The following is a 25,198-nucleotide window of genomic DNA, read 5'->3' on the forward strand; positions in this document are numbered from 1 at the left end:
CCCAAGCTGGGACTAGCCTATGTTCTCCATGAGTACTGGTTCTACTTCAGTGTTCAACCACAAATGCTGTTCCTTTCCAGTTGAGCCTCCTCAGTTATTAAAGCACTGGGAACGACAATGGCAAGAGAAGCCCTGTTGATGCTGGAAATTCCTCTGACTAACATCTGGGACCTAGTGCCAAAAACCTGACATTGTCATTCTCATGGAATCATTCCTCACAGGTAATGCCCCAGACACCACTACTACCATCCCTGGACATTTCCTGTCCCATCGTCAGGACAGACCCAGCAGCGGTGGCAGCACAATGGCATACTGTCGGGACAGAGTTTCCCTGGGAGTCCTCAACATTAATTCTGGACCCCATGTAGTCTCAACGCTTCAAGTTAAACAGGGCTGAGGAAACCTACTGCTGATTATCACGTACCATTCTCCCTCGGCTGATGAATCAGTACTCCTCCATATTGAACACCACCTGAAAGAAGCACTAAGGGTAGCAGGGGATAGAATACATGCTGGGTGAGGAATTTCTATGTGCACCAACATGAGTAGCTCAGCAGCAGTACGACTGATCAAGCTGGTCTGGGTATAAAGGACGTAGCTACTAGACTGGGTCTGTGGCAGATGGTGAGAGAACCAACAAGAGGGAAAAACATTCTTGACCTCATCCTTACCAATTTTCCTGCCACAGATACAGATGTCAGTATCAGTAAGAGTGACTACCACACAGTCCTTGAGAAGACAAAATTCCACCTTCACATTGAGAATACATTTTCATGGTGTGGCACTATCATTATACTAAATGGGTCAGACATTGAACAGATGTAGCAACTCAAGACTGGGCATCCATGAGGCACTGTAGCCATCAACAGCAGCAGGATTATACTCCAGAAAAATTTATAACTCATGGGCTGGCATATACCCCACTCAACCATTACCAACCAGGCAGGGGGCCAATGAACCTTATTCAATGAGGGGTGCAGGACGGTTTGCCAGCAACAGCACCAGGGTTACCCAAGGAGTTAACTTGGTCAAGCTACAAAACAGGGCTACTTACATGCCAAGCAGCATAAGCAGCTTAGATAGAGCTGGGGAATCCCACAACCAATGAATCAGATCTAAACTGTGCAGACCTAATACATTCAGTAGTGAATGGTGGTGGACAATTAAATACTCACTGATGGGGGAGGCCCCACAAATATCCACATCTTCAATATTGGGAAAGACCAGATATAAAATAAAGGCTGAAGCATTTGTAACAATCTTCATCCAGAACTGCCAAGTGAATGATTCATTTTGGCCTGCTCCAGAGGACCCCAGCATCTCAGATGCCCGTTTTCAGCCAAATCAATTCACTCCACGTGATATCAAAAGATGGTTGGAGGTATTGAACAGTCCAAAGGCTATATGCTGTGACAACATTCTGGCAACAGTACTGAAGGCTTGTCCTCCAGAACGTTACATTCCCTTAGCCAAGTTCTTCCAGTGCAGTTACAACACTGGCATTTACCCGATGATGTGGAAAATTGCCTAGGTATGTACTGCACATAAAATGTCGGACAAATCCAACCCGGACAATTACCACCCTATCAGCCTACTCTCAATCATCAGTAAAGTGATGGCAAATGTCATCAACAGTGCTCTTAAGAAACGTCTGTTCAGAATTAACCTGCTCATTGACACTCAGCGTGGGTTCCACTTGGGCCACTCAGCTCCTGACCTTATTACGACCTTGGTTCAAACATGGCCAAAACAGCTGAGTTCCAGAGGTGAGGGAAGAGTTATCGCCCTTGATATCAATGCTGCATTTGATCAAGTGTGGCATCAATGAGCCCTAGCAAAACTGATGTCATTGCAAATCAGGGCAAACTCTCCCATGGTTGGAGCCATACCTGGCACAAAGCAAGATGTCTGTGGTTGTTGGAAGTCCATCATTTCAATTCAAAGACATCTCTACAAGAGATCCTCAGGGTAGTGTCCTAGGTCCAACCAACTTCAGCTCCTTCATCAATGACCTTCCCTCCATCATAACGTCAGAAGTGGAGACGTTTGCTGATGATTGAACAATGTTCAGGACCATTCATGACTCCCCAGATATTGAAGCAATCAATGTTCAAATGCAATAAGATCTGGACAGTATCCAAGCTTGGGCTGACAAGAGGCAAGTAACATTTGTGCCATGTTAATGCCAGGTGATGATCACGTTCAATGAAACCTAAGTTTCACATTCAATGTTGTTAGCATTTTCAAATCCTCCTCTATCAACATTTTGGGGTTAACACTGACAAGGACCTGAACTGGATTGGTCATATAAATGCAGTGTCTACAAGAGCACATCAGAGACAAGGAATACTATAGTGACTGGCTCACCTTCAAACTCCCCAAAGCCTATCCACCATCAACAAGGCACAAGTCAGAAGTATCATGAAATATTCCCCACTTCCTGATGAGTTCAACTCCAAAAATATTCAAGAAGCTTGACACCATCCAGAATAAAACAGCTCACTTGATTGGTACCAAACCACAAACATTCATCCTCTCCACCACCAATGTTCCATAACAGCAGTGCATACTATCTGCAAGTTACACTGCAGAGATTCCCCAAGAATGTTTTGACAGCAGCTTCCAGACCCATGACCACTTCCGCCTGGAAAGACAAGGACATCACCACATGTAAGTTCCCTCCAAGCCACTCACCGTCTTGATTTGGAAATATATCACCGATCCTTCAAGGTCACAGGCTCAAATCTCCTCCCTGAGGGAACTGTGGGTAAACCTACCGCACATGGCCTGTAGTGGTTCAAGAAGGCTGCTCACCACTATATTCTCAAAGGCAACTAGGGACAGCCAATATGAGTGAATGAAGAAAAGTAAAGGGGCAGAGATAGTGAAGGATATTCCTAAAATTGGGGGCTAGACCATGCAATGTGCAATGATTAATGCTGGAGTGATTAAAATCAGGAATATGCAAGAGGCAGAAGTAGAGGAATGCACACATTTTGGAGAGTTGTGATCTGGATGAGGCTACAAAGATAGCAATGGGCAAGTCTTTGAGGTATTTGAGAACAAAGACAAAAATTTCAAAAACAAGGTATTGTTTGATGAGAAGCCAATGTTAAGTCACTGAGCTCAGGGCTGAGGGGAGAAGGGGACTTGGTGCGAGGTAAGACATGGGCAGAAGAGGCTTAGATAGCCTCAAGTTTACAAAGTGTAAAATGTGAAAGAGCAGTGAGAATTCCATCACAGTAATCAAGTCTAGAGTTAGCATGAATATGAATTAGGGTTTCATCAGCAGAAGAGATGAAACAGAAATAAAGTTTGGCAAAGTTATGAAGGTAGAAATACGTGGTCTTAGTGACGGCATTAGTACATGATCAGGAGCTAACCTCAGCATTAAATGTGAAGTGTTTGCAAATTGAGACGTGCATAATCTCAGACTGGGAGTGGGATGGTGTTGATAGCTGCAGAATGGATTTTGGAGGAAGGAATGAAAATAATTGCCTCAGTCTTTCTGATATTTCCTCCAATGTCAGGGAAAGTATCCTGTAATCCAGTACTCGATGTTGGATAAACAACCTAACAAATTAGCATGGGGAAGAAGTCATGAGAGGCAATAGTGAAATAGATCTGGTTGTCATTGAGGCACATGTGAAAGCTAACCCTCTGCTTTGAGGTGATGTTGCTGAGGGACAGCATGTCACTGACAAATAGGAAGCGACAAATGACATATCCTTAGAGAAAAAAAAATTAACAATACCTTATAAGTTAAAATACCCAGCCTAAAATTATCATGTTGACAATACATTCTATAATCAGATTTTTGAACAGGAGGGTCCACTAACAACTATATCATCCACAATGATAGAGATGAGTATCACACACTGCTCTGCTAAAATAAGACGCGTCACTATTTCTGTGCATTATACCCATTTTGATTCAAATGTTGATTTTAACTTTGTAATTTGGTCAGATTCAACTGATAGAACATAGTGCATGTTAATCAATCTGTTGAGAATAATAACACATAACACTGAACACTTTTTCTCATTCTTCCTTAAAAAGCAATGCACCAAAGATGGCTCATCAATGCATACCTCTGGCATTAGTGCTGCTAAACAGATTTTCTTGCATGTTTAAAAATATAAATCTCATGTATCCTGTATGGCGCCAATAAAGACTTGAAATTTGCTAATTCCTTCATGGATGAAATGATATGACCTGACTAGTAAAGATAATCCTCCTGTTAGTTCACTCTCTGGCAATGGACCCATCATATCGACAAGTTTCTTCTGGAATTCACGCAGCTCCCATGTACTCTGTGTTTCAAACTTAATACCAATCTATCACTCAGAAATTTTCAATATATTTTCCTCCCTCCTCTCTTCATACCTGTGACTGATTAATTCTTTGATGTTCATATCATCTTGAATTTGATTTTGCCAGTTTGCTCTGTCACTGGCCATCCTCCATAAATTCCATGAATTCCACCCTCTATAAATACAAAATGTCCATACCTATATTACCTTACATCTCATGTGTCATGATATCATCTTTTTCTAACTCTAACCTATGTACTGTACATCTTTCACACTTCTGTTCCATTAGTGACAGCTCCATTAGAATCTTGGCTCTGTGATGTGGAATTTCATTCCTAAACCCTCAATATCATTTTTAACTCCAAGCTGCTTTAAAAATGCAGTTAGAATCAAGCATTCAATCAATATTTAAAATATAACAGAAACATTCTCTGTCCATTTCCTTCTTGCTCTGCAACTGAAGCAACTACATAACTGCAAGTTGTTATTTAGAATCAACAGATGGGGCATAATCTGTTGCAGGTATTGTTAAGTGTTGAGAATTACATAAATCTCTTGAAACTAGAACCTTGTAAACTGGCATGTTTATTATATGCTTAATTCATCCTGCATTTGGTCTGGTTACTTTGGTTATTTTGAAATAAATATGTCTTTTAGAAACAATTCATCAATATCTGAATTTTACGAAAGCCAAGTTTCTAGTTAAAATAATGTTCATTATTTTGGTTTTGACTGAATATAATTTGAAAATCTAGAAAAGAATTTGCACTTTTCAGAAACAAATTTAGTCCTACCTGAAAATGGATATTTGCTTTTGTTTGAGAATAAAAATTTAAAAGAATGTGAAAAACTAAAATATTTGTTCTTACTGAAGCTTAAGAAAACAGTGCACTACTATATTTTAATACTTGAGTTTCATGAAAAAAAACAAGTGAAATAATTTCTTAGGTCATTCACCCATGCATTTTACATGGATATACACAACAATATGATCAAGGTTTAAAAATGTAAGAGGAACAATGAATTTGGCTTGTTCAATATATCACATGAAAAGGAATATTTTTCTGTATTCAGAGCTTACAACGCAGAAGCTCTGCAGCCTTTACTATTGCATGAACCTGTTCCAATCTTTACACTTGCCTAATTAAGACCTCTTGCACACTACTAATCTAAAACATTCTCATCATTTTCATTGGCCTCATCACTCCATCTCTGTAATTTCAGTCCCATAACCCTTTAAGATTCTATGCTCATTAATGCTAATCACTTGAACATTCCCAAAACAGCACACTAAACGCTCAGTTGCTTTGGTACTAAATGCTCATTTCAGTGCTTAAACCTCTTCACCTTGCTACTTCTCCCAGTTCTTTATGCTACATTTTAAAGTCTGCCTATTTAACCAAGTTTTTGATCACCTGTCCTAATATGTCACATTTTGTTGACAACTCTGCTGGAAAGTGCCTTAAAACAGCAAATACATTAATGTTGTTATTTAAGTTTGAGATTTTGTTGCAGTATTCATTATTTTCCTCATTGTTCCTGTTCAAATTTTGTGCAGTAAAATTTTTGAACAAAAGATGAAATGTTAATTAAGGTGAATACATTTGATCTCCTGCTATAGAAATATCAGGCACAGTTACTTATCTGTCATCAAATTTATTAGATATTTCAGAGATTTTTATTCACTCATGGGATGCGAGTGTTGCTGACTGGTCCAATATTTATTAGCCACTCCTAGATGCCTTTCAGAAAGTGGTGCTGAGCTGCCTTCTTAACAGCTGCAGTCCAATTAATATAGGTTGACCCACCCCATTGCTATTCGGGTGAAAGTTCCTGGATTTGGATCAGAGGCAGTGAGGGAATGGTGATATATTTCCATGTCAGGATGGTGAGTGGCCTGGAAGGAAATTTGTAGGTGGTTCCAGAGTGCAGAATCTGTCAAATATTTAATACATAATAGTCAAGTTTTTTAATGTTTTGCATAAAGATGGAGCTCCTGGAAAGTCTAAAGATAGTAACACTCCATGTGAAATACATATCAGTCTTTCAGTAGTTCAGTGCCACCGAGTCTACTCAACTCCTGACTTGATTATGGTTTTATTTCAAACATGGGCACAAAAGCTGACTTCTAGAGGGAAAGTCAGTGACAGCACTTGACATCAAGTCCACATTTTGTCGTCAGGAAATCAAAGAACCTGAATGAAACCCACAATGATACAGGGAGAATGTATAAACTCCACTTCACCCATCCACTGGCTCCACACACAGGTTAATCTTTGGCCTCTAATAGGTCCCATCCTTTCCCTGGCAATCCTTTTACTCTTAGTACGCTTCCAAAATGCCTTGGGCTTTTCTTGGTCCCATCTGCCAAAGATATTTCACAGCTCCTCTTTGCCGTCCTAATTTATTTTGTAAGCAACCTCCTACACTCTCTATACTTTTGAAGGACCTCCCCTAGTTCTTAATGCACTAAATCTGAAATATGCTTCCTTTTGTTTTCTTTGAAAACTTCTCAATATCCCTTGACATTCAGAGTTCTCATGACTTTCGCCCTTGTGTTTCTCTCTTAGAAACTAGAATTCAACAGGATCTGGCAAAAATAGACTGGAAGCAAGTATTTGCAGTTAAGTCTACAGGTAGAATGTGAGAGTCTTTTAAAAGTATTACAGAGAAAGTCAGGCCAGTGTGTCTCTTAGAGAAACACACTGGCCTGACTTTCTCTAATACTTTTAAAAGACTCTCACATTCTACCTGTAGACTTAACTACAAATACTTGCTTCCGGTCTATTTTTGCCAGGTCCTGTTGAATGACTTCAAAATCGGCCTTCCCCAATTTCAACACTTAATTTCTGCACTGTCCTTATCCCTTTCCACAATGATCTTGAAACTTAGAGTTATAGTCACTATTCCCAAAATGCTTGCCCAGTGATATTTCTACCACTTGATAGACTTCATTCTCTAGGAGAAGGTCTATACTGCCCCATCTCTAGATAGACTACCTACATATTGGCAGAAAAAGCTCTCCTGCATGCTTATTTCACCCCGTCTGATTCCAGTTAAGGTTAGGAAAGTTGAAGTTCCCCACAACTCTAACCTTAGTTCTCTCACACCTTTCTCTGATTTGCCTACATGTCTGTTCCTCTATCTCCCTCTGACCATTGGCATGCCTGTAGTATATACCCAGCAAGGTAATCATCCTTTTTTCTTTTTAAGCTGTACCCAGAAGGCCTCCTTTGAAGACTCTTCTATGACATCCTCCCTCATTACTGCTGTGATGGTTTTCTTTACAAAATTTCAATGCCCCCACCTGTCTTACTCTCCCCATCATCTATATCCTGGAATGTTAAGCTGCCAGTCCGATCTCCCCTCCACGTCTCAATGATTGCAACAATACCATATTCCCATGTGTTGCTCCTAGGTTCACCCGCCCTAACAGTCAAGGTCCTTGCATGAACATCCAGACCTCTCATGTCCCTAATTGATCCCCATGTCCTTTCTACCCACTGATCTGTCCTGGAATTCCCTATACATCTCACTGGACCTTGCTCGTGACTTTACATCTGCACTGTGTCCCGTTCCTCTGCCAAATCATTTCCTTAGTCAGCCATCATCCCTTTTGCCTAAGTCCGCCTTCATTGTCAGAAGATTACTAACACACACAAAATAGCCCCTATTTTCCAAGATCTCACCATTAATCTTTAAATAGTTGGGGGCATGTGCTAATTGGGGAGATGATCTAATTCAACAAAAGTGCAAGGAACAACACCAATCACTGTAGATAGTCTTCACACTAGCCTTAGACACTGTCAACTGCAAAGTCTTTTGGAATATCTTCCTCAAATTTGGTCAGCCTCAAAAATCACTCGATGCCATGCAAGCCACCGGCCTCATCATGAGAACTGCCGTGAGCCTTATCTCTGTGAAAAGTGAAGTCCAACATGGCTGTGTGTGAGCTGAGTCATCACTCAAACTCTGTTCTCCATTCTCCTTGCTGCAAACCTCACTTCCAGCAATTCACCAAAATGTGGGGGAATCACCTACAGAACAGACTGGTGACTTTTCAGACTCTGCTGTCTTCCATCCAAAATCAAAACCAAATCAATGTCACACAGACCTTCCAGATGTAACGTGTGTGTGCTCTTTCAGAAACTGTGCTGAGGTAAACACCTTCTCTGTAGCATATCAGAGATTGAGACTATTCACTAAACACTTGGCAAGCAATACTAATAACTAATAAAGACCAATAAAGAACAATGTTATTGCATTTTCCTAACAACCACAAACAATAACTGCTTTTTAATTTTAGAAGCCCAAACCACAATAAAAAGACATTAGCATTATGTTGACATCCTGGTTCACTAGGATTTGCTTCTTTGTTTAGTCAAGGTTTTTATTTGTATTAAAGGCTGCATCTTGCTGAGAATGATGCATTACTTAAAAGAAAACTTATTTCTCAATCACTTGTGCACATTTCACTTTAACTGAAGGAAATTTTAATAGAACAATTGGTAAAGGGATGTGGGTTGGAGGAAACATTTTCCTCAGTACAATAGTGTAACAAACATCCAAAATATCAACATTCCTCATCTTTTTTGGCCTTTACAGTGCCCTCACTTCGCTGATAGAAATTACTCATTCCCTTATTGAGAGCGGTACATCTGGAGACAAGAGACGTTTCCCTTTAAAGTTTGGAGGAGCTCTGATAAACTGCAGTCTGTGAGATCAGGCCAACATGTTTGGGTACTCACTGAAGGCTACCACAGCCAGAGACAGAGTGATAAGAATTGAGATCCAGGACACCCACAACGCCTTCTTGCGGTAGCTCTGAGCTTCGTGGGGTTTCAGCTTTTGGCTGCTTTCCAGTAAACCTATGAGAAAGGTCAATGCAGAAATGAATTGTCCTCCGCGATTTGAATGTTTTAACTGGAGCTTGCTGTCACGGTCCCAGGTGAGTGCGGGTATAAACTGAGATGGACTGTACCTTTTACACCAGCATCTTAAATCTGCGGAGACCAGTGGGTTCTTGATGGGCTGGTGATTTCATTTTATTTTTTAAATGAACAGTTGCTTTAATAATAAGAAACAGCCTTAGCCGTTTCATTGTATCTGTGTTGCGGACAATCTAGACACCGCCTGAAAGTGCATCATACAACATTTGAGCTTGATGAAGAATTAATCATTGAACTTGCCAAATAGCTACAATGTAAGGTTTTCTCTTTCTGTTTAAAGTTGTTTAATGCTTTACGCTATATAATAGTGAAGCGTGGCCTGTATCAAAGTTTTCAGACTGATTCGCAAGCCATTTTGCTCTGGGCTGTCCAGCACTGACACAGCTCCCAGCCTCCAGTCCCTAACCCCACTCCATCGTTATCAGCAACACTCACCTCTGTTCTCCACTGTATCGCCGAACTGTGCGCTCTCACTGATCCTCATCTCGGTGTCTCTGTCCATCTTGTAACTTTCCTTCGACTGACCAGATACCGGGGCGCACTGACCGTTCCTGGCTTCAGGAACCGCCTGGTCTGTGGCAGCAATGGAGAGATCTGAGGCTGGCGACTCCATGCCTTAAAGTAGTGCGCGGGGAATGTGGCACACTGGCGAGATTGTCTGCACCGCCCGCACAGGATGGAATGAGAAACGGAGAGATGGCAACGTTAGCTCGCCTATCAAAGGGACTCCCGACTCATCAGCACAGAGCTGCAAACTGGAACGGGGTGGGGTTGGTCGGGGGTGGGGGGCGGTCGGTGTTATTGACAAACCAGCTCTAATTAAAATTCGGAGTTTCGTCAAATCAGTCCTGACCCACTGTCAGCTTCCCGTGGAGCTGTGACTGGACTCTGATGAAGCATTTACATCAAGCTGCAGTTAAAACAAAATGTAGGCATGAACTTAATCGCATTCAACAACTACGTGAGCTTGTTTCTACCTTGAGATACAAATGACCAGAAATATTTTCCTTCAAGCCTGCACAGTTAGGCTCGAATGTCGTCCATCTCAGTGAATCCCCAACACCGCTTTTTGAGGCGAACATAACATAAACCCCCTTTAAGCCAGGCGTTGCTCTGCAGTGTTCCTCACAGTGTTGGCAAGTTTACCTTGTTATCATAAAACAAAACAAGGAAATATTGAGGCGCTGCAGAGATTAAAACCAGCTTTCGGATCAGGCTTCCGTGTCAAGTTCAAACGTCAGTGAAAAAAGCTTTGTTCCAAGCCGGAACTTCTGCCCTCAACTAAAAAAAAGTTTTAGAAAGTATTTACAAATCCAGGAAGATTATATTACAGTAAGCAATCTCGCTTCTGTGAAATGGGCTTGGAGTTGTCTCTGTATTTGAATACGTGCATTTAAGATACAGCTAAATGTAACGCTTTTTTTCCTATGGAATTGCTGCTCCTTCACAACATCCGCGATCGATATGATGAACTCCTCGGAGATTCGGGGAGCTGACAGGTTTCGATCTAACCCTCAAGTCAAATTGCGTTTTTCTTGAGCTTCAAACCACGCAGAGGTTTTATTTTAATCGTGTTGCCAGCAGCAGTAGGCGAAGCCTTGCAGAATATATCAGTTACAGTCTGAATGTTAATTGTGAGCATGATATGTTGTGAAAAGATAAAGAGGGGGTTTCGGTACCCATCCTTTTAAACCCCTTTCCGCCAGTTCCAACAAATTATTTTGAGTCTGCAGTGATCACGTTTTAATTCATAAAGAGCTCTCGAGTCAAAATTAAGGAGCTAATTACAAGGCTTTCTTAAGTGAGAGAGAGGGTAGTTTATTACTGACCCCAAGAAAAATAATAAAACAACTTCAAATACGCAGCCATAAGCACAGATTTAAAAGGCTATGCAGCTTAAATGCTCCTAAGAGCCCTTAAGGTATTAAAGAGCACATTTATTTGGTGATTCTCTGGTATCTTCATCCATGACAAAGCTTATAAGATACCTTTGAGTTTTCATTGACCAGTTGTTTCCACAATGAGCTTTTTCACCAGCAAGTTGTCTTCTGAGAGGCTGACAGAAACAGAACAAGAAATTTCCATCTCTAGTAAACACAAAACTCACTTTCCTGCTCTCTGCATTGCTGCTTAAAACAGTTTCTGAAATAAGGCCAGAAGGAGCATGAATAGGGTATTCATCTCAAGTCTGCTTTGCCATTCAATGTGATCATGTCTGATTTGTTAATCCTCAACTCCACTTTTCTGCCTTTCCCCATTAACTTTAATTCCCAGACTAATTAAAATTTTTCTATCTCAGCCTTAAATATATTTAATGAGCCAACCTTGACGGCCCTCAGTATTGTTTGGCTGAAGAAATTCCTCTTCACTTCTACCTCAAGTGTGTGACACATTACTGTGAGATTATGCCCTCTGGCCATAGAACGTAGAAAATAAGAGCGGGAGTAGGCCTTCCAGCCCTTTGAGCCTGCTCTGCAATTTGATTTGACCATGGCTGATGCTCCAACTCCATACACTGTTCCCATTTTCTCCCCATATCCTTTGACCCATTTAGCCCAAAGAATTATAGCTAACTCCTTTTGGAAAACATTCAATGTTTTGGCCTCAGAGATAATGGGAACTGCAGATGCTGGAGAATGCAAGATAACAAAGTGTGAAGCTGGATGAACACAGCAGGCCAAGCAGCATCTTAGGAGCACGAAAGCTTACGTTTCGGGCCTAGACCCTTCATCAGACCCTCTCTGATGAAGGGTCTAGGCCCGAAATGTCAGCTTTCGTGCTCCTAAGATGCTGCTTGGCCTGCTGTGTTCATCCAGCTTCACACTTTGTTACAATGTTTTGGCCTCAACTGCTTTCATGGCAGAATCTTCCACATGAGACGTAAATTTCTGGATGATGGCTCAGTTACCTGATTTTAAAGTCTTTAATTTCAGTGCGAACAGTTAACAGTGTGAACATTGTTCTCCTGGATGTGTCACAGTCTGTGGTCATGGCAGTGATTTTAGTCAATAGTATTTGCCTATTTTAGTCCATTAAAGTTCTCACGCATAACAATCAGATGATGGGATTTAAAATTTGATGGTATATATTTACAGCTGTCATAAAAGATAATGCTCCTGATTTTCCAAGGAGTGGTAATCTCATGCAGATTGCCACTTTGGCTGTTGTTTAATGAAAGAACTGTGTTCCGCATTTCTCAGTTTAGTTTCTGCTCGGTGCTTCCTCAGAAACAAAGAGCAATACTTCCATTCTGACAGTACTCTCACATCACTGTGGAAGTAGTCAGAGGAAAGCAAACAACATCCTCTTTTCACAGAAGTCAGCCATCATATTCCAAAACCTAAAGGGCCTGACAGCTTCTGTCAAACTATAAATGCATATGGAAATTGTGATGTTAGGGTGCGTGAAGGTGGCATGGCAGATGGGTAGGCAGCTAAGATGCAAGCTAAGTAGTTTCCCAGGTGAGTAAGTGTCAGGGTGCCAGGAAAGAAGGATGCCAGCTGGGAAGTGTGCCAGCTAGGGAATGTATAATGTATCACTCATAGGATGCCAGATGAACGGGAGTAGAGAGTCAGATTGGTATGGTGCAAATCAGGTAAGATTCCTAGTAAGCAAGGTATCACCTTAGTAGGGTTTAGGAGTAGGATGAGAAATGAGTAAGGGTATGGTGCGAGGTGAGTAGCATGTCAGATGAAAAGGATTTAAGGTACGAAGTTAGTCAGGTGCTAGTGAGATACAGGCAGGGTGCTAACTGGGCAAGGGCTTATGTGCCAGCCAGTTAGTGTGTCAGAATGCAAGGTGACAAGGTAAGTGATGCAGCATTTTGAGTAGGTAATTGTGTGGGAGAAGGCAGAGAATGGGGAGATTAGGTGTCAGGTCTGAGAGTTTTGGGTCCAGTGGTAGGAGAAAGGAGATAACAAGGTGTAGAGCTGGATGAACACAGAAGGCCAAGCAGCATCATAGGAACAGGAAGAGAGGGTTTGAGTTAGATCAGCTCCCAGAGTGTCAGATCGAGGCAGCAGAGTGAGGTGTGTTTGGGGGTGGTGACAGGTTGGTTTCAGTGGTATGGATGGTGCCACTCTCGATCATCAGTAAAGTGATGGAAGGTGTCATCAACAGTGCTATCAAGCAGCACTTGCTCAGTAATGACCTACGCAGTGACGCCCAGTTTGGATTCCATTACAGACACTCAGCTTCTGACCTCATTATAGCCTTGCATAAAAGAGCTGAATTCCAGACCTGAGGTGAGAGTGACAGCCCTTGATATCAAGGCTGCATTCGACTGTGTATGGCATCGAGGAGCCCTGGCAAAACTGGAATTACTGGGTATCGGGGGCAAACACTCTGCTGTTTGGAGCTGTACCGGGCATGTAAGAAGATGATCTTAGTTGGAGGTCAGCCATGTCACCTCAAGGACATCTCTGCAGGAGTTCCTCAGGGTAGTGTCCTAGGCCCAACCATCTTCAGTTGCTTCATCAATGACCTCCCTCTAACATAAGTTCAGAAGTGAGGATGTTCACCAATGATTGCACAAATTTCAGCACCACTCGTGACTCCTCAGATTCTGAAGCAGTCCATATTCAAAAGCAACAAGATCTGGACAATATCCTGGCTTGGGCTGACAAGTGGTAATCATGTTCACACAACACAAATGCCAAGCAATGACCATCTTCAATAAGAGGCTATCTAACCACTGTCCCTGGACATTCAACCATGTGTACTATCTACAAGACGTACCACAGAAATTCATCAAAGATCCTTAGACAACATCTTTCAAACCCACAACAACTTCCATCTAGAAGAACAAGGGTAGCAGGTACACAGGAACACCACCACCTGAAAATTTCTCTCCAAGCCATTCACCATTGCGACTTGGAAATATATTGCATTCCTTCTTTGTCACTGGGTCAAAATCTTGGAATTCCCCCTCTCAGGGGACCGTATGTCAACCTCCAGCATATGGACTACAGCAGTTCAAGTAGGCAGCTCACACCATCTTCAAAGGGCAACAAAACACTTGCCAGCCAGCAATGCCCACGTCCCATGAGTTAAAAAATAGGTGTGGTGGTGGGTCAGATTCAATGGGCTTAGGTGGGGTACAACAGGGGTGGGGTAGAGAGTGGAGTTATTTCTGGCCTGGGGGATTGGGTCATGTCCTAGGGGTTCAGGTGGAAGTCAGGTTGGGTCTAGGAGCGGGTACAGTGGAATCAAGTTAAGGCCATTCAACGGAGACGGGTTGCAGATCCTGCTTTGGGTGGGGTACGTGGTCAGAATGGACCCAGTGGCAGGGGAGAGCTTAAGCCAGGTTGGATCTGGCAGGGGGAGGGAATGGTGGAATTGATTAGGGTCCGCCACTGGTTCAAAGAATTAAGTTGGGGAGTTGGGGGTTTGTCAAGTCAAAGATGGGTTGGGTCAAATGGGACTGTAGGATGGAGTTGGCTCTGCAAATAGTGAGGTCAGATACATTCCAGTCCAGTAGAGGGTTCAAGTCATGGGACACGCAGGCTGTTTCCTGTCAGTTCCAGGGCAGAGGCAAGTTGACAGAGGAATCAGGTTCTTGCGGGGGTGTGGGGGAGTCAGGTAATGGTCTGGGAGAGGTTTATAGTTCTGGGGAAAGTGTAGTTGGGGGTTTGTGAAGTACCTACGGATTTGGTTTAGTACTTACTCAGGAATTAGACTATAGATTTAATGGTCTAACTTTTCCCAAGTAACTATTTTATTTAACATCAATAGAACCTCTCTGATTTAAAAGGAGATTTTAGGAAGGTTTCAGATGCATATTAATTGCCTCATGGAAAATTTAATTTCCTAAGCAACTTCAGAATCTGCTACAGTCGGGATTGTGCAGAGATTATGTGCAACTGCCATCCGTGCTGGAATAACAACTGTCTTGCCAGTAAGAAAAATAGAGAAATCCTAGGCGAGCACAGTCTCCAAACTAAACTATGGATTTTGTTCAAAAAGTTTCAATTCATTTTAACTGGTTGCCCAATCTGCAGATTTAATTGCATAGATGTTTCATTTAATAATACCACAATACATCATAAATAACTGCATCTTTCTTAATTGCTAAATAATACTCCAAAGCAGCTGATTAATGGAGTTAACTTACACAAGTGCATTTTAATGTGCTTGAATAAGAAAATGTTCAATAAAGTAGGAACGTATGTCTATTAAACAAAGAATCTCATGATTCTATACTCAGGAAAATGACAAAATGCTGAGTATTTTACTATGAAGAGATTATATGCGTAAAAGATTTCTTTAATTACAGAAGTTAGCAGATCATGTATCATTGATACATATTTAGGTTACATTTAATGTATAGCATTATCTGCCCACAAAATAATTATTTAAAAAGGCATTATTGTTCATCACTGCCGTAAGGTGTAAAATGGACTAAATGCTAGCCTTTGCTCAAAAAGCAAGCATGAATGTTCTGAAAGAATCAGGAACCATTCTCTTTTTAAAGCTATATGAATTTTTTCAACTCTCCCTGCTTTAAACAAATCACACAAATTTACAGATTATGAAAATCAATGCTGCAATTCCTGCTGTAATTTTGGGGACTGATTGAAAATAACATGTACCAGTTTTTCCCTACAAAACTTTGCAAATCACTGTGCTTCTGTGATCTCAAAATGCATCCTGATTTACTCAGAACATAGGAACAGAATAAACCATTTGTGCAATCAAACCTGCTCAGCCATTCAGCTGGGTCATGGCTGGTTAGCTACCTCAACACCATCTTCCCGCATTATTCCCAATGTCATCAGTCCCCAGAAAATCCATCAACTTCTGCCTCAATCACGTGGCCAGTGATTGAGGTTCCATAACTACAATTTCCAAGGCATATTCCCACCTATTTCAGCTTAGGTTTTACACTTACTAGTAACTGCTTGATAATATTGACACATTCTGGTGATTATACACCAAGTCATCTCATTATCACACCAGCTGCAAACTAACATATTACACATTTAATCGAAACTCAGATTGTTCTTCCCTACCAGTTAGGTAAACAGTGATTATAAGTTTTAATACTTAGAGTCATTGAGTTAAACAGCACAGAAACAAATCCTTTGATTCAACTCTTATGTGCTGATCAGGCATCCTAAACTGATCTTGTTCCATTTGCCAGCATTTGACCCTATCCCTCTAAACCCTTCCTATTCATATACCCTGAGATGGTAGGAACTGCAGATGCTGGAGAATCTGAGATAACAAGGTGTAGAGCTGGATGAACACAGCAGGCCAAGCAGCATCATAAGAGAAGGAGAGCTGGCTTTTCGGGCCTAGACCAGTCTACATATACCCATCCTGGTGCCTCTTAAATGTTGAAATTGTGACTGTCTCCACCACCTCCTCTGCAGCTCATTCTACGCGCACACCACTCTCTGCATGAAAAGCTTGTTTCTGTGAAATGACATTCAGATAGATTAATTGTGGATGGCTTCAGGACCTCTGGATCAGACTGAGATTTCACTCCAGATTTACACATAAAACTTGAAAATTACTTTTTCAATACACTATATAGGAGTAGGAGCTGAATAGGGTGGTGTAGCAATTCCTACCTGCTGAGCACACCATTGTAAATTTCTGTTCTAGATCTGTACTGCTGAGTGTGTTTTCATATTATGAATGCCTCATCATTGCAAGTCTGCTCACGGATGTAATAGCAAAGTCTTTTTTCCTGTTTTCATTGCACAAAATGTGTTAACATCATCTATTTTAAACAGGTGATAAAGTTAGCCAGTAGATCCCATATCAAAAATTGATCTTTAAATTTCCTATGTTCATTTGCTCATATTGATGCCTATTTGTAAGTTAGGGACATTACTTTCAGTGTTTTCCAGTCAACTGATTTAGTCAAAAAGTGTAAATACCAAGGGTAACAGATGGCACCACTGAATTATGAACTGAAACCAATCCCCTGTCTATAGTTAGCTTAACTAATTGTACCATGTCCTCCTTTAGTAAATCTAATTCCTGTCTTCAAAAAGGGAGATTTATTACTCCGTGTGCAATTAGTCCAGAATAAGGGTGCATGGTTATGAAATAGGTTCTTATGTTTCTCATAAAGTATTTAGAAAGAATTTCTTTAGATGAAGAATGGAGAAAAAGTGAAGGTTATTGATACATGACTAGATTGAAAGGAATTGCATTTAAGTGGAAACTAAATGAAGGAGCTGGGAATAGAGGGTTGGAATGAAGATTTGTTGATCTGTACATTTTATATTATTATATGTAAATATATAACTAGTTCTCACTCACATTATCATTTGTTATAATAAATGCAAAATATCTTCTTTCATCCTTCATAGCCAGTGTCCAATATTTATCCCTCAACACTTATATCTTCTATAAGTATACTATTAAATTTTAAGTTTTTGTAATTCCCAGTGTTTCATTTTATGTAATTGCCTCCCTATTTATTTTGCACTTTACCCTTCTAGTCTCTCCTCTAAACCTTCCCAATTACTATTCCTTCAACCTCATGATGGGGAGGAACTGGTCTAGTGGCAGTGTATCTGGAATAGTAATCAGAAACCCAGGTAATGCACTGCAAAACATGAGCTTAAATCCCAACACAGCAGATGGTGGAATTTGAATCCAATAAAAATCTGAAATTAAAAGTCTAATAATGACCATAAACCCATGGTTGATTGTCATAAAAATCCATCTGGTTCATGAATGCCCTTTAGGACAGGAAATCTGCTGTATTTACCCAGTCTGACTTTCGTGTGATTCCAGACCAACAACAATGTGGCTAGCTCTCAAATGCCCACTGAAACGGGCTAGCAAGTCGTTCAGTTCTGTCAAGTGCTAGAAAGGTAAATAGGAATGAAACTGGTCAGATCATCTGACGTTGATCAATGTGCTGAAAATGAATGACAATGGCTAACACAGCGCTGTTACCTTACAAGGTCCTTGCCAAAGGAATCATGCCAAAATTGGCAGAGGTATCTCACAGAGCAATGAATCCTGATATTGTCATACACATACAATCCTGCCTTATACCCAATGTTCCACATAGCAGCAACACCACCTCAGCCCATGGGCAACACAGACCCAGCAGAGGTGGCAGTAGAGTGGTATACAGTTGAGATGGAGTAGCCCTAGAAGTCATCAGCATTGATTCTGGACCCCAAGATGCATCATGTCATCAGGTCAAATATAGGCAAAGGAACCTGCTGATTGTTGTGTGCCACCAACACCCTCCACACCCATCACTGATGAATCAGTACTCTCTCATGTTGAACATCTCATGGAGGAAGCATTGAGAATGGCAGGGAATCAAAATGTTCTTTGGGTGGAGGAACATCAATGTCAAAACCAAGAGTGACTCAGCAGCACCGCTACTGAATGAGCTGGTCAAGTAGTAAGGGGTGTATCTGTACGGCTGGTGTCCATGGTAGGTGGTTAGGGAACAACCAAGAGTGAAAAACAAATCTGACCGCATCCTCACCTATCTATCTGCTGCCAATGCATCTGTTCATGACAGTACCAGTAGGTGTGACCACCACACAATCCTTGTGGAGATGAAGTTCCATTGTCACATTAAGAATACCTTCCATTATTTTGTGCGGCACTATCACGGTGATAAATGATATAGACTGTGAAGAGATCCAGCAACTTTGGTCCAGACGTCCATGAAGCACTGTAGACCATCAACAACAGCCAAATTATACTCCAGCGCAACAGGCAACCTTGTGGCATATGCCCCACTCTCTCATTGCCATCAAGCCAGGGGAATCAAAATTGGTTCAATAAAGAGCGCAACTAACTAACTAAGAGGGAAGCTAGGGATGGGCAATAAATGCTGAGCAGGCAGCAACACTCACAGTTAGTGAGTGAATGAATTTAATAAAAATAATATTTGTGTCACACAAGTGCCAAACACTGACCTTCTCCAACAAAAGAGAATCTAACCATCATCCCTTGACATTCAATGGCATTGCCATCACTGAATCCACCACATACTGGGATTATCAACATCCCATCCTGGGAATTGTCATTGACCAGAAACTGAAACTGAGGCGGCCACATAAGTACTATGTGTACAAACACATGTTGGAGGCTAGGAATCTTGCAGAAAGCAACTCACCTCCTAACTCCCCAGAGCCTGTCCACCATCTACAAGGCATACATTAGGAGCATGATGGAATACTTCCCAGAGATAACGGCATGTGCAGATGCTGGAGAATCTGAGATAACAAAGTGTGAAGCTGGATGAACACAGCAGGCCAAGCAGCATCTTAGGAGCGCAAAAGCTGACGTTTCGGGCCTAGACCCTTTTCAGAAGAAGGGTCTAGGCCCGAAATGTCAGCTTTTGTGCTCCTAAGATGCTGCTCAGCCTGCTATGTTCATCCAGCTCCACACTTTGTTATCATGAAATACTTCCCACTTGCTTCGTTGAATTCAGTTCCAATAACACTCAAGAAGCTTGACAGCATCCAAGGTAAAACAGCTGGCTTGATTCATACCACACCCACAAACTTTCTCTCCCTATATCAGCAATGCACAGTATCACCAGCACCTGCCATCTACAAGATGTGCTGCAGAAATTCACCAAAGTTTCTTGGACAGCACCTTCCAAGTTTACATACCCTAAATATAAGTCCTTTACAATATTAGCAAATACCCTGTAGCTTATTTCAAAATGCATGTGGTCTCACAACTCTAATCTACTGTAAATATTACCATTTTAGAATCTAATGCAAGGTGATTTGCAATATCAGAATGATCTACATTGCATCTCCTACGAGCAGATCAAGTGCTCTAGCTAATGCTGGAAACTGAAAATAGATTTGCTTATTTGTTCTTGAAATGTGGATAATATTGGAAAGGTTGCACGACATTTTCATTTACCATCCATTGTTACTCTACAGGCATTATGGTGGATCTTACTCCTTTATGTTACAGTTCTCATAGTGAAAATGTAAATTTAAATAGAGGAATTTAGTACAGTAAAAGAAGACTTGCAGTTACATGGAGCTTTTTATGATCACCGGACTTTGCAAATCTTTTCAAACCAATAAAGTACTTTTGAAGTGTAATCATTGTTCACATATAGGAAATGCAGCAGCCAATTTGCACACAACCAGCTCTCATAAATAGCAGTGCGATAATTGGCATATGATCTGTTTTTGCAAGGTTGCTTTAAAGATAAGTATCGGCCAAGACATTGGGAACAATGATAAAGTTCTTCAAAATTAAGTCATTGGATCATTTACATCATTCGAGATTGCTGTTTAACATCTCACATGAAAGCACATGGATTTGGCTTCCAATAGGACAGTAATCTGTGGCTCTTGACGTTTACACTTGACCCAAGTGTAGGACCCTTGTGATTCAAAGGCAAGATTACAATTGAGCAACGACTGACACTATAAGTAACTCAGTGATTATGAAACAGCAGTAACAATTTTCCTAATCAGGATAGTCAGTATGACTTGGAAAGAAACATTGGAATGAAGACGTTCAAACAAAACTGTAGGACTTTTACTCATCAGTTTTAACAGACAATGGATATTTTATTGAAACAAGCTTGATAAAGTGCATCCTGTAGATGGTTCTGCAGCTACCATACACTGTCATGGCTAAACAGACTGCCTGCTTCTGAATGGTAATTGCGGCTGCACCCAGGCAGGCATCAGAGTGAGTATTCCATGAACTTTTTAAACATGATGTTCTCTTCCCACTCTAATGTCTCCAATTTAAGGCCTTATTGCAAACAAGGAGATATGGAGAACAAATAAAAAACACAAAGCAAAAGATTTTTTCATGAACACATTCCAAAGTTCATTCCCCCATGATCCAGTATCCAGAAACAAGGTTTCAGAATACCAATTGTTGTCACAAATGTTCTTTGGGAAGCTTACAACGCATTCTTGTCCTCTGCAAAACAAAACTAGAACAATGTTTTGGAAGGCCAAATGTTGAAAAATATCAAGGCGGCATAAAAGGCGTCTAAAATGCAAAATATGCATTACATGCCAGCTTCCCATTCATCCACTGGATTTTTTTCATGGTTGGGAAGTTTATGAAGCTTTGGAATGGATCCAAAGTTAGAAGAAAGGTCCATTGCAACAAATTTTGGAAATGTGTGGAACAGCAAAAAACTCACTCTTCCTCTCAATGCTATTGAATTGTCACCCCAAGGCTTATGAATAAGGGGTTTTTTTTGAAGCCTATATCCATGATCAAATGGATGCAGAAACATACAAAACTGTGAAAGTTACCAATGGTAGCCATGGCAAAAAGAATTCAGAATATTTTTCATTTTGATATCTCGTGACAGGATGACGTATGGCAAAGCCTGGTGAAAGTGAGGACTCAAATGTTGGTTTGACTCATCTTGAGCTGAAAAGAAGTTTGAAGTTGTATGACCCTTGACATAGGTTAATTTACGAATGCGTGTGACTGTAAACTGAGAGGGAAGCATGCAGCAGGCTGGTTGGAGCCTCCTACGATGAACCTGTATGCACATCTTCCTCATTCAATCCTTGAGTTCCTTGTTGTCCTGCAGAAAGGTCATAGGAAGCCTCATGCTGAACTCTCCAATGCACGGTATTTCAAAGAAATTTATGTACTTGGGCTAAAGGGAGTGATGTCCCTTTAGGGAACAATAAAATTTACCAAAGCTCAGGCTCTGAGTGGCTTTTCAATGAAAGTATCTGAAAATCCTGGTAAAGTCCTTGAATTTAATTAAACATAGATGAAAATGGAGAATGCCTGTTCAAATCTGCAGGCTACGATTATAATGATAGCCTCAAATGGACCTGTAAATGACCTTTATTTTCCTTCTTATTAAATTCTGCTCTTTTCTTAGGCCATGATAAGCTGGTCTGGGCAAAAAATGTTTGTTTTGTCCATATTTTCAATATACTGGGTTTAATTGCAGTCGGACCAAAATGACATCTGCTGAAAGTTCTTTTAAACAGCCATTTACATTCTTCCAGTGTATGGTGGAATATCCCCACATCCAGCAGACACTAGAGGAGATGAAGTCTTTTGTTTTAAAATGGTCCTGCCCAAAACCCACACTGCACATGTCAGAGATAACAAATTGCGGGGCTGGGTGAACACAGCAGGCCAAGCAGCATCTTAGGAGCATAAAAGCTGACGTTTCAGGCTTAGACCCTTCATCAGAAACAGGGGATGGGGAGAGGATTCAGAAATAAATAGGAAGAGAGGGGGAGCCAGACTGAAGATGGATAGAGGAGAAGATAGGTGGAGAGGAGAGCATGGGTGTGAAAGTAGGGAGGGAATAGGTCAGTCCAGGGAGGACGGACAGGCCAAGGGGGCGGGATGAGGTTAGTAGGTAGGAAATGGAGATGTGGCTTGAGGTGGGAGGAGAGGATAGCGCAGTGGTCGAGAACACCCTCAACAGTGTCTCCTGCATTTCCCGCACTTCATCCCTCACACCCATCACCACAATAACCGCCAAAAGAGAATCCCCCTAGTCCTCACATACCACCCCACCAGCCTCTGGATACAACGCATCATCCTCCGACACTTCCGTCATCCACAATCCAACCCCACTACCCAAGACATTTTTCCATCCCCACCCTTGTCTGCTTTCCGGAGAGGCCACTCTCTCCACGACTCCCTTGTCCACTCCACACTCCCCTCCAATCCTACCACACCCGGGCACTTACCCCTGCAGCCGCAGGAAGTGCTACACCTGCCCCCACACCTCCTCCCTCACACCCATCCCAGGCCCCAAGATGACTTTCCACATCAAGCAGATGTTAACCAGCACACCTGCCATTGTGGCATACTGTATCTGCTGTTCCCGTTGTGGCCTCCTCTACATTGGGAAAACCAAGCGGAGGTTTGGGGACCGCTTTGCAGAACACCGATGCTCGGTTCGCAATAAACAGACGATATGTCCATCCTGGGCCTCCTGCAGTGCCATAATGATGCCACCCATAGGTTGCAGAAACAGCAACTCATATTCCTCTTGGGAACCCTGCAGCCCAAAGGTATCAATGTGGATTTCACCAGCTTCAAAATCTCCCCTCCTCCCACTGCATCCCAAAACCATCCCAGCTCGTTCCCGCCTGCCTAACCTGTCCTTCCACTCACCTATCCCCTCCTCCCACCTCAAGCCGCACCACCATTTCCTACCTATTAACCTCATCCCACCCTGTTGACCTGTCTGTCCTCCCCGGACTGACCTATCCCCTCCCCACCTCTCCACCTTCTTCTCCTCTATCCCTCTTCAGTCCGCCTCCCCCTCGCTCCCTATTTATTTCAGAATCCTCTCCCCATTCCCCTTTTCTGATGAAGGGTTTAGGCCCGAAACGTCAGCTTTTGTGCTCCTAAGATGCTGCTTGGCCTGCTGTGTTCATCCAGCCCCATTCTTTGTTTGGATTCTCCAGTATCTGCAGTTCTCATTATCTCTGCACACGTCAGAACCTGCAGATAGCAAAATGTTGATTTTAGTAGCTATGAGGTACAAGCCTGGGCTTTAGGAACCTCAGATAACAGCTTTAAGGAGATATTAAAAGGTATAAAAGCAATTTAATGAATACATTCAGCTATACTTATCGAACAAGTGTTTTGAATTTAACTGTTTTAACCCTAACTTCTGAAATTAACATTTCAATTACCAAGAACAAAACATTGTGAAGAAAGGGTTGCTTAAAATGTTTTGAGTGTTTTAGTTCATTCAACATCAACCACATTAGCAAATCGTTTATATTGGAAGCTTCCATGATAAATGTAGATAAATTATTAAAGAAAGTGATGTGCACTGAACTTGCAGGATTTTGATAATATATAGATTATGCAAGCATAAACTATTGCCACATTTCTGATCAACCATCAGCATTCCAACTATATCATTTGTGTTTGCATATCAAAACCATGATTTCATAAGTTTCTTTCCTTCTTAATTCATTGTGGATAAATCAGTTTATTAGGAGTACATTTTTCCACATTTCACCAGGCACTGCCTTTGGTACACTAGTTTGTGTATTATGGATATGTTTGTAGATGCATTCCCAATACATATTTTCTCAGACTTCTCATCACAAAATTTTTTCAACAACTTAATTTGCAGGGTATGAGTGTCACTGGCTGGGATGGCCAGTATTTCTTGACCATCCTTACTTGCCTTGCCTTGTGATGAGCCACTTTCTTGGACTGTAGCAGTCAATGTATTGTACATCTCGATCTATTACAAAACTTGAATTGCCCATTACTCAATTACCACTCTTTTACATTCTAATCTTATGCAACTGCTATCCAAAGTACAGGTGCCTGCTTCAGACCATTGCTGTTTTCAGTCAACTTATACATGTTTAATGCATGGAAATCGTGTACAAATTGCTGCAACAACTTAAATAATTATAAAACATTTATGCAGGATAAATCAGGAGAGTATAAACATGTTGAAACAGATTTAGTCTAATTTTTTAAACTGCTGCATGAACAGTCAAACAACGGTGTTGATCCACCTCCAGTTGAAACTAGAAGTTTTGCGAGATTGGCTATTGAGTCCAAGGAGATATACAGTTCTGATTTTGCAAACTGTCACTTCTAGTGATTAATTTTGTGGAATAACATGATTTAATTAAGTTGGAGGCACATTTGAGACACATGACCATTGAAGATTCCAGAAAATGTCATACTTGTGTCACGGCTTAAGAGGCTGTTAAATGGCTGGTTCAAAGGAATTTTAAGATAACCTGGCATCTGACAAAAAATGACTTCCTTATAATGTTTAAATTATAAAGTACACCCTTGGAGATTCAGGCTAGAATCCTGGACTAAAACCCCAAGTGAGGCTCACATCTAAACAACTAAAGTTATGGAATACTTACAATTTTATATGCAAAGGCAGGTTTTGGAATACTTATAAAACAAATTGCCTTTTTTCTAACATGCTGATCTTAGACCATAAGACCATAAGACATAGGAGTG

The 25,198-nt window shown here is 41.3% G+C and overlaps 1 protein-coding gene across 2 annotated transcripts in view; it reads right to left on the bottom strand.

Moving 5' to 3' along the window:
• The window catches only part of LOC125453827 (transmembrane protein 163a), a 173,461-nt gene extending 162,968 nt beyond the window's left edge, over positions 1 to 10,493 (bottom strand). Inside the window, exons 1-2 of one of the 2 annotated variants that reach the window (XM_048533825.2) lie at positions 9,698 to 10,491; positions 9,062 to 9,181 (exon numbers count right to left, since the gene is read on the bottom strand). In XM_048533825.2, the coding sequence (XP_048389782.1) occupies positions 9,062 to 9,181; positions 9,698 to 9,875 (298 nt within the window). In that variant the 5' untranslated portion in view covers positions 9,876 to 10,491. Of the gene's footprint in view, positions 1 to 9,061; positions 9,182 to 9,697 lie in introns of both variants that reach the window. The other variant, XM_048533826.2, reaches the window with a different exon arrangement.
• Between the last annotated feature and the right edge of the window lie 14,705 nt (positions 10,494 to 25,198).

This window comes from Stegostoma tigrinum, chromosome 7 (assembly GCF_030684315.1).
Source record: "Stegostoma tigrinum isolate sSteTig4 chromosome 7, sSteTig4.hap1, whole genome shotgun sequence".
Classification (NCBI taxonomy): domain Eukaryota; kingdom Metazoa; phylum Chordata; class Chondrichthyes; order Orectolobiformes; family Stegostomatidae; genus Stegostoma; species Stegostoma tigrinum.